At 34.9% G+C, this 14,687-nt stretch overlaps 1 protein-coding gene across 1 annotated transcript in view; it reads right to left on the bottom strand.

Moving 5' to 3' along the window:
- Positions 1–2,247: 2,247 nt before the first annotated feature.
- IGF1 (insulin like growth factor 1) overlaps positions 2,248–14,687 on the bottom strand; it is a 53,219-nt gene continuing 40,779 nt past the window's right edge. The window contains exons 3-4 of the mRNA XM_032196378.1: positions 14,497–14,678; positions 2,248–3,344 (exon numbers count right to left, since the gene is read on the bottom strand). Coding sequence (XP_032052269.1) covers positions 3,285–3,344; positions 14,497–14,678 — 242 coding nt within the window. The 3' untranslated portion in view covers positions 2,248–3,284. The remainder of the gene's footprint in view (positions 3,345–14,496; positions 14,679–14,687) is intronic.

The raw sequence follows: 14,687 nt of genomic DNA, 5'->3' as shown, positions 1-14,687 counted from the left end.
ACATGACATGGAAGGATGGCCAGTGGGATTTTCTTTATCACTTAAGTGATTTATGAGAATAAATTGTATCCAGTGGGAGCCCTGTTCCTAAATAACTGGAGTGCTTTTGAAAATCCAGCTGAACCCATCAATTTCTCTAATTAAGAAGTTTTTCAAGTCAGACTACTTGTACATTTGGGAGGGAGATGTTTTGGCTCATGTTTCAACTTCTTTAAGTAGCGGATTTATTGAGCTTATTAAGCTCATGCAGCCCTTTTCTTTCACACTGATTGGTATATCATGTGCTCACTGCCATATGACTGGAGAATTCTCATGCAAGTATGCATTTTCCATCTATGCATTCTCACTTCTACAGTGGTAGATTTAGTCTCCATTTTGTGACTTTTTATTTTTTATCTTCTAGCAATGCCAAGTGTTGGTTTTGAAGTTTCGTTTGAAGCTATTCATTATTTGTTGTTGTTTCCTTCAATAATTGTAATTTGTTTAGATGGTTGTCAAATTCTGATGTCAGGTATTGCTATGAAAGACATTCTCAATGGAGATACATGATGTCATGAATGTGATTGCATGAATCTCAGGATGAGAACAAAATTTGGATTAATTTACAGGAATTAAATGGCAAATAGCTATAGCTATTCAGAAAATCTTCTTAACATTGCATAAGCAAAAAGTTACCTATGAAGAAATTTTCCACCACAGAGATCTGAAAATTGCTTTTTGTGCTCATGGCTTTCCTCCCTCCTCCTCATAGAACTTCAGAACAGGTAGGGACAGAAGGAGTCAAGATACACAAAATGGAAGTATGTATTATGTTTGTGACTTCAAAATAATGTCTTATTCTTAGAATGCGTTTAAGAATTCTTAACAGCTATTGAAATTAAAACCACTTCCCTCTCCATCCCTCCCACCAAAAAAAAAAAGTCTGTTAAGAGCTGTGATAGGTATCAGAATTGTTACCTCCTTGTATTGAATTGGTAGTAAATAATTTAGGTTACCTTTCCCACCTACTTCTCTGTACCTTCTTCCTTTTTTCAACATACCTATCTCAGTCAGTGACAGCTGTGGCAGATTCTTTTTATTCATTTACTGTTCTGCTTTTACAATGTGATAGCAGCCTATTGTGCATATAAACATGCATTTCACAGAAAGTAGAGGGCTTAAAGAATTACACAGGAATACATTGCACTTTTCTTGGAAAAAATATGAAACCCAGATTTCCTAAGGGAATAAAATGGGAACAAGCAAATAATTTGTTAGACTTTTAAGACCTAAATTTCCTATATGTTTCACAAGAAACTATTAAAGAGCTGTAAAACATACAACCTACAGAAATTCTTCTCATTTGTATTTTAATCAATTCGGTTGTCTACTCCCTTGCATGTAGTAGAAGGTTAGGCAAGTTTGAGCCTTTGAAGAGAAATATTGCCTTTACAGATCTGATCTAACATCTCCCTAATTGCTTCCTTTATACATTATTCTCTATGCCTTCTTTAGAGCTGACCAAGGGATTCTTCTTCCCTTGTCTGAGCTTGCTTGCATGCAGGGTGGTGAGATGGAAGAAGTCATGTGGAGCCATGCACAGGATGGAGCCATGCATTCTTCCCTGCTTCCTCTTCCTTTCTCACATACAGATTTTTGTTGTTCACCCTGGAACACTGTTGGCTATCTATCCACCTTTATTGCATGGCTAATCTAGCACTGAATTGATTTACAAAAGTGGGGCATAGGAAATAGTACTATTCAAGTTAGAAACAGTACATTACATGCCAAGGTTTTATGACAGAGATTATCTGGAAATATGTATGTGTCTCCTGTAAGAATGCATGAAATGCTAGCTTAAGTAGCAGTCTGAAGGACGTTATGGTTCATGTCTTCTTGAAGACTTTCAACACTGTAATTTTGTGATTAGATTAGCTTTTTCTGATTTACAGAGAGATGCAGTGGCCTAATTAACAGTCAATTCAGTCACATCAGATTTTGGGAAGAACTGAAATGGTAAAGAACATGATTAACCTTCTGTTACTTTTGAAGAGAATGATGGTATTTGAGAAAGATTTAGGCCCTGGCACACTACACTTTGAAGTCATTTGAGGACTGTTTTATCATCTTCTCTGACCCTAGTCATCTATAATTCTGTTCATATTCTGTTCATATAACTGTAAGAGAAAACACTATTATTTAAACATCTAAAAGGAAAAAAGCAAAATATCTTTTTTTTTTTTTTTTTTTTTTTTTTTTTTTTAAGACGGGAAAGTTATTTTCATATTGGAATCTAAAGCCATTTTAGTTCATTTAAATGAACATTCTTAAAACTATTTTGTTTTTTATTCTTTGGCTTCATATTTCCATATTTGCTTTTACCTATTACCGTTTTGGCCAGACCCTTTCATATAACAAACTATAAAATAGCACCGTTGTACTATAAAACAGAGATTTTTACATACTGTTTGATATATGTGTATTATTGATATGCTAAATTTTACATACTGCATTATATGGAGGAAAAAAGAAGTTACCTATACTGTTGCAAATAATTACCTGGAAGAATCATTAATGGTTTGAGAGCCTATGTATGCTTTAACTGCTTTTAAAATCTTTTGTCTCACAAATTGCAATTAACTGCATCTTTGCAAGAGAAAGAAAAATAAAACTGTATTAAAACAAATGTATCTATAACCCATATTCTGTCAAAATGCCACAGATGGAATTAATGGATGTTTAAAACTGTATATGTTACCTTACTGCTGCTGTTACTGGGAATGTCAAACTGTGCAAATATGAAGGGGTAGACAAACAATGTTATCAGACACTGTAAAACAAACAGCCTGTTGCTTGTATAGAAGTGCAAATAAAAAAAAACACCACTTAGACAAGGCTGATGAATGACTCCAGCAGCCAGTGTTCATAGGTTAATTTAGTGCAATTGGATCCATCAAAGGCCCATAAATTTGTAGGCTTTTGAGGGGCACAGGACTTTAAGAGATTTTGTGCAGGACATTTAAAACAGGTTAACAAACAGTAATATATCAACCACAGAATATGTTAGCTCTGGGCTGGTTAAAATGTTCTGTTCTCTAAAAGACTTAATATTGGAATGTTTAGTTGCATTGTTCACTGGGAGAATGCCCATTGGTTGAGAATGCATCAAGCTTTTTAAACCATAGTTGTTTTTTTTTTTTTTTTTTTTTTTTTTTAAGTCTTCTGATGTTTAACAAATAATTTATTTACAGCAAAGTATCCTGCAGATGGCACATTCATTCTTCATTCTTGTGGATGGCATGTTCTTACATTCTGTAGTTTCTGTTTCCTGTGTTCCCTCTACTTGTATTCTTCAAATGCACTTCCTGAAGATGTAAAAGAAAAGAAAAAAAAAAATTATTCCAGATGGGTTTAAATATTCTGTATTCTGAATGACCACACAACATAGATTAGTGAGAAAACAGTTATCCTGGTTATCTTGAATGCAATGCTGGAGTTATTAGAGCCCTTCTGCCAGTTCACAGAGAACTTGACGATACAAAATTTCTGTACTCTCATTTCCCCATTCTTCTAGGCATAAACATCTTGATTGCTGTCATTGTTGATTTGAGTAGTTACAACATTAACTATATTTTGCATAGTAAGGGTATACAGAGAAACCTTACCATACCGAAACTGTTACTTTGGAGCATTATGGAAGAGGAAATCTCTTCATACTGGAATATGGATGGGCTTAGATATGCAGTAGGTACCAAAAATTTTCTTTCTTTTAGAACAACGATATTTGAAAAAGGAGGATGCATAGAGGCCAGGGAAGTTTAAATTTGCAACTACAGGATTTATGGATCCTCCTGGGCTTTGGTACCTAGTGAGTAGAGGTTTTCAAAATTGCTGAGTGGGACTGTTACCTACATGTTGCATAAGCTGCATATTAGATGTGTAAGGTTTCTGTTGGATAAGGCCTTTAGTGGGGTAAAAAGTGTGGGTTCACTGCAGGATCTGCAGCCAAATCAGTTGTATTTTCATAACCAGAGAGATGTGTCAGGCAAATCAAGAGGGCTTTGGAATGAACAATGCCCTCATTTCACTCTTTCCATACACAGGCCAGGTTCCAGAAGCACTGAACATTGCGATATACATCTTTTGGTTTGATTTTCTCATTTACCATTGTCCTGGTTTCAGTTAGAACAGAATTAATTTTCTTCCTAGTAGCTGGTGGAATGCTGTGTTTTGGCTTAGGATGAGAAGAGTGCTGATAACACCCCGATGTTTTAATTGTTGCAGAGCAGTGCTTATACCAAGCCAAGGACATCTCAGCCTTTCGCTCTGTCCTGCCAAAAGGCAGGCTGGGGGTGCAGTAAGAGCTGTGAGGGGACAGACCCAGGACAGGTGACCCAAACTAGCCAAAGGGGTATTCCATACCATCTGACGTCATGCTAAACAATATATAGGGGTGGGTAGCCGGGGGGAGGGGGCCGGACTGCTCAGGGTTAGGCTGGGCATCGGTCAGCGGGTGGTGAGCAATTGCATTGTGCATCACTTGTTTGTACATATTATTATTACTTTCCTATTATCACCATTGTATCATTATTATTATTATTGTTATTATTATTTTGTTATTATTATTTTCCTGTCTTATTAAACTGTCTTTATCTCAACTCACGGGCTTCACTTTCCATTTCTCTCCCCCGTCCCAGAGGGGGAGGGGGGAGGGTGAGCGAACGGCTGCGTGGTATTTAGCTGCCGGCCGGGTTAAACCACGACAACCATGCTGGTAAATACTAGCTGGACTCAAATCTTTTCCCATTCTGTACCAGACTAGAGGCAGAATTAGCAAGTGACTCTCCATATTTATAGTCCTCATCAGAAGTAAAATTTTTGGTTAACAGAAATTATTAAAAGTCTGTTGTCCTTAAAAAAAAAAAAAAAAGACATACATAAAAAATCTCCCTGAGAAAGGCTTGTTTGTGTTGCTCTACCACTGTATTGTCTTCTATTTTAGCTGTAGAAAAAGAAATGTAATCTCCTCTAAACTTTTAAAAGTGTTGGAAATATTATCTGCTTTTCCAATAGACAGAAGGAAAATGGGAGCTGATTTAGTGCATTACGGTAGCTTGTTTTTGTTGTTTTTTAATGATTTCCTATATACAATATTCTATATACAAGTTTTCCATTGGCTTGTGGTGTCTATTAAACTTAAAATAAATCATAAACTGACAAAGGATCACAAAACTTAAGCTCGCATACAGCTTCTTGATTGTCACTGGCTTTAAATAGTGTTCTAATGGGTATGAGTTAAATTACTATTTTTAGAATATAAAGCCAAACCAAACTAAACCAACAAAACCAACAAGCACTATATTAATCATACCACCAACAAGTAATAACATTGAGCCAAACTAAAAATTATCATCACTGACAAGCCAAATCTGTTAATAATAAAGTATTCATAACGAAGAAATTTCTTTGTTGGAAATCTGTTATTGTAGATGTTCTTATCCCAAAATCCAACACTAAATGAGAAAGAGATGAATCATCTAGTCACTGTTTCTGTGATCAGTTCAATAGGATATGGGCTTGGGCTTGTCTTCATCAAATTTTACTTCTAGCATTATGGAATAATTTTCTTAGGATGGGTTGAATATAGAAACAAAAACTTCAACAGAACTCTGCTTATCCAAAAATTATCATTATTATCCCCCTTCCTCCCCCCTCCCACATACAAACACACACACACACACATTGTTGTTTGGTCACTTGTTTCTCTTCCAGTTTTTCTAAAACTACCCTTCTGTCTTTAGTTTTCCCTAATTTGTACCTTAGTTTTCACCTTGAAGCACTCATTCTGGATGAACCCTTCAATTTTCACTGATTTTCACTTAAAGCATCATTGCAGCACTTCCAATGAGTCTTACACTGCTAAGGATCCTGCCTTATGCTACAATGGTTTGTTTAACATTTTTTTCAATGATCTACGTGACAGGATCAAGTGCAACCTCGGTAAGTTTGCTGACAACACCAAGGTGGGTAGAAATGTTGATCTGTTTGAGGGTAGGAAGTCTCTGCAGAGGGATCTGGATAGGCTGGATAAATTGGTCAAGTCTATTGGCATGACATTAAACTAGAGTAAGTGCTGAGTACTGCGTGAGTGACTGGAAAGCTGCTCAGCAGAAAAGGACTTGGGGGTGCTGGTCGATGGCCATCTGAGCATGAGGCAGCAGTGTGCTGAGGTGGCCAGGAAGGCCAGTGGTGTCCTGGCCTGCAACAGCAATAGCATGGACAGCAAGACTAGGGAGGTGTTTGTCCCCCTGAACTTGCCACCGGTGAGACTGCATTTCAGATAATGTCTTCAGTTTTGGGCCCCTCACCACAAGAAGGATACTGGCTTGCTCAAGCATATGCAGAGAAGAGCAACAAAGCTGGTGAAGGGACTAGAAAACAGGAGTTGTGAGGGGTGGCTGAGGGAGCTGGGACTGCTTAGAGAAGCAAAGGATGATGGGAGAGGCCATCATTCTCTACAACTACCCGAAAAGAGGCTGCAGCAAGGAGGTGTCTATTTTCTCAGGTGACAAGTGAGAGGACGTGAGGAAATGGCCTCAAATTGTGCAAGGGGAGGTTTAGAATGGATATTAGAAAGAACTTCTTTATGGAGAGGGTGATCAAGCACTGGAAAGGGATGACAAGGAAGGTAGTGGAGTCCCTGTCCCTCGAGGTATATAAGAGAGGTATGGATGTGGTACCAAGGGACATAGTTTAGTGATGGGACTCCGTAGGTCAGACTGATGGTTCAACTTGTTGATCTGGGTGGTCTTTTCCAAACTAGATGATTCTATGATTCTAAGTGTTTATCTCATAACAATGCACTAAGAAGATGGTAATTCCTTGACTCATCTGCCTTGTTCTTTCCTCATAGTGACAAAGCAAAATAGCCTTATCACTGCTGGCCCTAGGTTCTCCCTTTTGAGGAAAGCTCACCAGGATACAGGAAAAGAATTATAAACTACATGCTATTTGAAAAAAAGTGATATATTCTTAAAGGCTGCACACTCATGATCTATAAGAAGGAAATTGAGAACCTTATTATAAAACAACAGCTATTTTGCATCTAAGCGATAAATTCTCTCTGATAATGTTTTCTGACTTCAAAATGGCTTAACCATTGAAATAACGCAAATACCATGACGCAGCAGGGTTTCAGCTGTGGCATGTAGGTGGCAAAAGAGCTGTCATAACACACAGGGTAGCTTTGAAATAGAGGGGAGATTGTAGTTTGCTTTTAGAGTAGTTAATCTCCTGGAATCAATGTTTTGATCCATAAATACATAGAAGTGGCACTGTTGGTGGTAGCATTAACATGCATGCAGGAAAGTCCTTTGACACATCTAACATATTTTTTCAAAGTACACAATGTTGAGACTATTGAAAACAAGTGTGAATGCCTGAATCAGGATTTTAAATTTGCATTTACTCTGCTATAGAAAATTGTGCCTTATTTCTCTAGTCTTTGAAAAAGAAATTAAAAATAAATTAATGATCATGTCCTCTGGTCTGATATTTAGATCTGGACAAAGACAGTAAGCATGTTAAGATGTCAGTTGCAAAACGTCAACTTTGCATAAGTGTTTGTGAACAGACTTTAAGCCTACCACCTTAAACATGGATTTTTGGAGACAGTGCAGCATTAACATTAGGATAACGACTGCCCCACTGACAATGAAGGTCATTTAACTAAGATGAAGGTTACTGGGAAGCATACAGTATCAATCCTATACTATTAGAACGGACTTTCAAACCTCATATTGGCATTAAAAGCCAATCTCTTGCTTTATTGATAATAGATGTGAGGTATAATGTTTGTAGTTTTATTTAAGATATGATATCTTAGCAGTGAGCAAAGGTCGATCTGAAAGCTTTTTAGTTTTGTGGGCAGTGTGGTCAATAACAAAATAATAAGACTAAAGTAAGCAATGTGTGGAAATAATTTTCTGAAGTGAAAAAGGCCAAATTCTGCTTTCAATTTTTTTTTTTTGAAATTACTGAAGTGAAGAAGCCAACTTCTATCTGCTATACCTAAAGCTTCCCTCACTGTCTTTGATGTACAACAAATTAGGATTTGCCGTTGTGCATATTTTGGTCTGTAAATGTACCTGTGAGTTGATAGAGAGCCAATTACAGAAGATACTGGCAATCTTAGAAAGAATAATGTGAAATAATGCAATATGCTTTCTATTTTCTTAATGACATTTTCATAAAGTAAAAATATTAACATATTTGCCCCTCTCTCTCAGTTCTGCTTACTATTTATTTAAATTTGATGATTAGATAAAATCTGAAAGGATTTTAGCTAGTATCTGATCTTTTGAGAGAATCCAGTTCCTGTTGGTACTTCGTTGATAATACATTTATGTGTATTTTCCACAAATAAGGCTTAAAGAAGGATAAGGAATAAAAATTTGAGGAAGACCAAAATTATATCATGAGGTATGCCTCTTTGGTCTTTTTGCTTAGGGTGCAAGGTAATGGCATGAAATTACCTGAAATTACTTTGTTTTGTTTTGTTTTGTTTTGTTTTTCTTTCCTTCTTCTTTATTTACTGGATTTAACCAGCCTTTGCAGTATTGACTTCATGTGTTAATTCTCAAAGTATCTTGTAGTCTTATTGGTAAGAACTTTTTGCCACTGGTTTTATGACACTGCTTAATTCCAATTCACAGTCTTCCTTTATACACACAATTATTGTGGAAATAGCTTGATTTCCTTTTCTTGAACAGAGAACAGTTGTTTTTCAAAGTTCTGTTCACCAGTTTTCCAAACTGCTGTTAAAACTCATTTCACTTAAGGATAAATAGACTCAAAAAAATATATATTTTTTTAGCATTTCTCAGAAAATAGAATAATGAAAGAAAGAAAAGCTAGATGAAACCATGTACATTGAAGATAAAATATTAATTCTCCTTCTTGTTCCTCTTTCACACAGCTTAAAATACAAGACATAAACTTAGTGTAAAAATAGATTAAACCATTACTCTGCCTTCCAGTTCAAAACCTGAAAGTTTCTCCCTCTTCCTTACTCCTGCCTCACTAGCTGATACAAATACATCAGTATTTGCTCATTAAATGAGATTCTAATCTGAAAACAAGGTCAGCAATTGCTCTCATAGTTTTAGGAGGAAGAAAAAATCTTGATCTATAATGTGCTTTGGTTTTACACCTATTCTCTTTGTTAAAAGTTCAGGAACATCTCTCTTAGTTTTAGAAATGTGCTGACATATGATTAACGTGTGTCCTCTTTATGAATGTTTGTTTATATATATAACTAACTGCATATATAACTAACTGCAACAGAGGTAGATTTTTATAATGGATTTGTAATATGCAGTTGATTTCCTATTTTTAACCATTCTGGTGAGATGAATAGTTAGTATGTATCTAAGTATCTTATTTTTAACACTAACAATTCTAACAAAGCTTTTAAAAGAGAATTCAAGTAATGAGCAAATGAACAAAGCAAGCTTTGGATAAACTGAATTCATGAGTAATCATTTAATGACTGAAAAAGACATCCTGGAAATTGTTTGGATTATTCAATCAAATGTTCACATTTCCCTTATTCTTTAAAAGAATAAGGAATTACTTGCTGGATTCTGATCCTGCTAAATTTTGCTATTTGTTTAAATATGCAAATATTTTCATAAATATTATTTCTATGGAATTTTAACTGTTTGGTTTACTGGGATCTTGTTTTTGAATACTATCATAATTAATGATAAGTTCACCTTATCATTAATAATTAATTCACCTTAATTCACTACACTAAGTAGTTCACCTTAAAAAAGGTGAACTACTGAATTTCAGTAGCTTTGGTTAGAAGCAAAAGGGATTTTAAAGTGATATTAAATTCTCTGAAATTCAAGGTATTGTGGAGGCTTAAAATAGTTTAATGAAGGTCAATTAAACAAAAAATAAAATAAAAATAGAGCTTTAGTAAACCAAAAAGCTTTATTTTGAGATTAAAATGTTTTCCTTTGGAAAAAAAAAAATCAATTCTAGCAGTTCCATTGTGAAAAATCTGACTTTTGCTTTTCAAAACATTTTTTTTTTAATTCAATGTAATAATGAGACATAGAAAAAATCATGAATATTAGTAATATAAAGTATATAAATCAAATTAAATAAACAAAAGAAAAGAAAAGTCTTTATGGCCTTGGCCTTAGCATTGCAGTGGAATGTAAGATAATTCTATTTCCCTTCCCTAAACAGTCCAGAACAGTTGACCTGAACATTTTTAATTTATTATTTTTTTCACTCTGAACACTAAAGTGAAAATCAAGTTAAATTACTTAACTTTTCTTTAAAAACTTATTGGAGAAACCAATTTCATTACTTCTAGTTCTTACATATTTTATGCCATTTCTGTATTTCTGGACAGCTGCTGTTGTACTGAGGACTCTCAATGATCAGGGCAACATATTCTAGAACACAGAGTATGTTGAATGGAGATTATAGGGATAGAGCCTATTCTGTTTTACCATTGCAGCTCACATTCAGAAGAGAACCAACAGATATAAACAGCTTACTAAGTCTTAGCCAGCTGTGTTGGTTTTGCATAATTGCTGTTGCAGATATGATTGTTACATCTACATATGATGGCTACTGAAAAAAAAACTATTTTTACATTTTCTTATTGACCAACCATTGTCCAGTTGCCACCAAAAATTAGAAAATAACATCTCTTCTGTTTCAGCTTCAGAGCATTTAAAAGCAGAGCTGCTACTTCACTATGGACTATCATGTTCCCCAGCTTGTATCAGTTGTTAATTTGAAGGCTCAAAATGCATTTCAAATTGCAATATTTTTTTTTTTCATTACGCACAGCTGCTGACCCAGGCAGGTTTGGTGACCCCTGTAGGCTACGACTCAAAGAGCATAAAATATTTCTGGGAGTAGTGGAGATACTTCTTTTGAAGTAGGGCACACATGCTCTAGTGAGAGTTTGGTATCCTTTAGATAGACGTCTGAGAAGGATGTTTGACTGCTGGGCACTAACAAAAACTACATATTTCTGTAGTTCACAACTTCCTTAAGGCCCATAGTGCTGAAATCCAGCTGGAAAGATAATCTGAGTTATCCCATCTGTTCACTAGAGACTTTGGAGTGGTTAGCCTGTAGCTATAGCATTGTGCTCTGAAGCATACTTCATTTCTCTGTGCAAGCAATTATGCATGTCTGGTGCATTCATTGGCTGCCCCAGTTTAAGGTAATTTTGGTGTAGGCTGACTGTGAAAGAGCAATTACAGAGATGGTGGAAGCTGGCTATCTAAATTAGGATAGAGTTAAGGTTGGATATGTGCTCTATTGTTTACAGCAGCTGTGGCAATAACAAAGTGCTTCTAAATACTTTATTTTTATTTTTGGTGAATAAGTGAAGCATGTTTTGTGCAATATGTATATTAATTATTTGGTTTTTAGTTTTCAATATACCTATATATTTATTTGTGAATAAAGGTCTTAGAACAGGAGAGATAACAACCCTGTAGAGAAAGAAATATTTTGTTTGTTAGCTACAAACAAACAAAACTCTACACACACAGTCTCTGTAATTGGATTAAATCTGTTTTTTGATGCTGGCCTTACATCAGCAAATAGGCATTTGGGGATTCCCAGGCCACAATAATCATTCAGTGCCTACCCCTCATCACTGAGATTTGCGTGTGTAGTGTAGTACATTTGTTCGTAATGAAATGACTAAAGATCAGCATCAATATGACTTATAAACAGAAGAACAACCCTCCTCTACTGAAATAAGTTTACTGAGGTTCTACCAAATTATACATAGGAGGAATGATCTGTTCAAGGACTTAAGAAGCTAGGCCGTCTATAAAAACACTTAAACCAAAGCCAAAATCCATGATTTTTCTATTAAAATGGATTATGAGCAGATGCCAAATAAAAACTACATTGGAAGCATGAAAGGCAAGAAAACCTGATCGTGTACAAAATCTGAGATGTTCTGTGTGACAGAACATATTATATGGTTCAGTTAATCCTGCCTTAAATGCTATACTGAAATAAGAAAATGCAGAGACCACATATACATATATTATCTTACATATATAATTCTCTATATATATTATAAGATTTATGCCTTATGTATAAGATAATATTCACAGAGAAAATATTCTAAAGCAGAAAAAAAATTGTTCAGCTTGGAAAAATAATTTGTCTTTGGTATTTTGTTGTTGTTGTTAAAATCAGTAAATATCAATGTTATGAATCAGCTAAATATAATATATATAAAAATATATACTTTTATATATTTATATATAATATATACAATATAATATATATAATATAATATATATTATATATTATATTGTGTGTATATATATATATTTATATATGTAAATAATATAATACTGGGGGAACCTATCCAAAAAAAATCATGGCATTGTCTTTCTTTAATGGAGGCCTGTACACGGCAAAAAGCAAAATGAAAGAAAAAACAATTATTTGAGAATATGTATTAGAGCCTTTTCACATAGTTTTTTCTTAATGCATTGTTTCATTTAACTATATATTCCTTATTTACCATAAATCTGAATTATACTTCCTCCTACTGCTTCTGTATTTTTTATTTCCTCAATCTAATTTTACCCATGAACAGAGCTTAAGGATTTTTTTTTTTCCCATCAGATTTCTATTATTTTATTGCCAATTTCCCTTCAAGAAGCACTTATAATTTTTCTGCTTCTGTTCACCTCTCTCCTTTTCCTGTTTTAGGAAAAAAATAGTTTTCCTGAAAACTATTAGTTTTCTTTAATGTGAATTTTTGTCTAGTTTTGTTTTCTCTCCCCTTACCTCAAAATTCTGTGTTTTATGTGTGATGCAACATGGTTTATTCAGTCCTTCAACATTTCTCACTTTTTGAGCCTTTAATCTAATTAATTTTCTTTTATTTTCCTCTGCTCTACATTGCTTTTTAGTGTCCCTTTCACCTCTTGTCTTCTCTCCTTTTCATTTCCTGGATGCTTTTTTTCTGCATCTAAGTTGTCTCAATTACTACATACTCACTCTTATTTTTTCCCACATACAGTTCCCTTTTGAACACCCCCTTCTCTGCTGCTGCTCAAATATGCAAGGCCTTTCTTCTGACCTTTCTAGTTCATAAGGAAAATATTTCCCTGTCTGTCCTTTTACCAAAAAAGAAAAAGACATCTGTCTAAAGAATGGCATAATTCTTAGCCCTCCATGGAAAGTGTTATGTTAGTGGTATCTATCAGAGGGCTAACAGGTATCTCCTCTCCTTTCACTTGGCGTTACAGAATTTTTTACCAATCACCAAAGTAACAAGTATGGGAGGAAACACGGAGATTACTGGCCAAGCTTGTTTTCATCTTTCTTTTCGTCTTTCTTTTTCCACAAGACTTAGATATCTGTGTGCCCAGATAGGAATAAACCACAGGGTTTTCTTGTCCATTTTTGAGCTCTACCTGATGTAGACTTCACTTGTTGTCATGTGAGTCTTTTGAGATACTCATGTCTGAGGCGATACTTCCCAAGAAGAAGCATATAGAAATTCCTTTAAAAGGTTTAACACTCTTGAGGAAGAGGTGAAATGGATTCCCTTTTATAGATTAGTTTATATAAAAGAAATGGATGCTGGAACTATTACAACTGTGAACAAAAATAAAATATGTCACTGGAGGCAGAAGATGACAGATAATATGTAAAACAGATACTCAGAACTCAAATGGAAGAGACAGTTGGGAGAGAGCTTAATGGTAGCCTATTCTAAGATCTGTTACCTAAACTACAGGTTCTGTTGAAGATAAATGAGATTTAACTACATATATGTACAGTATCTAATACAGCAAGGTGAAATATCTGGATACACTGAACTCCAGAACTATACAAATTGTACCAATGAATATTTGAAGTGCTTGGAGAACATACATTTTTATCATTAAATAGTTAAAATTAAGAATGTAATGAATGTAATTCATTTAGTTCAGGTACATAAAAAAAATAAAAACTCAAAATTATGATGAAAGAAAAAAAATAAGATTGTTCATTTACACAATGAAATGAATAACAGAAGCACTTATGACCACTCATTCTACCTCTTCCTTAGAAAGAAGGATGAGTGAGTAGTTTGTGGATAGATGAGTATATAAACACTCAGTTTGATTTCTTTTTGACACTCAGTTTGATTTCTTTTTGAAGGAATTTTTAGGTGCTATTTATGATTGGATTATGGGAGTAGTTGTCAGTTAATACCCAGAAACAGGATAAGCTCTCATAATTACTAGCTTAGCAAATCCACTTTTTTATTCTAAGAGGTGAGATAGAACACTTCATCTCCTCCTTATTTCCTACCATGTATTTTTTTCCAAAAATACACTAATTGTTATTGTCCCTAGCAGGTAGAACACATCAGTTGTTTGCTACATTATCAGCCTTGACACAATTTTCCTTCCCTAAAATAGATAGAGCATTTTATTTTTTGGCCTGGCCTACCTTCTGTGCTTTTGGCATATCAGTGTGGCGCTGAGCACGTACAGAGCGTGCAGACTTAGGTGGCTTTATTGGAGCACAGTACATCTCCAGCCTCCTCAGGTCACAACTCTGGAAGCAGCATTCATCCACTATTCCCTTGTGGTGTAAGCGTCTACTGCTGGATCCATACCCTGTAGGCTTACCTATTCAAA

This window comes from Aythya fuligula, chromosome 1 (genome assembly GCF_009819795.1).
Source record: "Aythya fuligula isolate bAytFul2 chromosome 1, bAytFul2.pri, whole genome shotgun sequence".
NCBI lineage: Eukaryota > Metazoa > Chordata > Aves > Anseriformes > Anatidae > Aythya > Aythya fuligula.
This window is presented reverse-complemented; position numbering and strand designations above follow the sequence as displayed.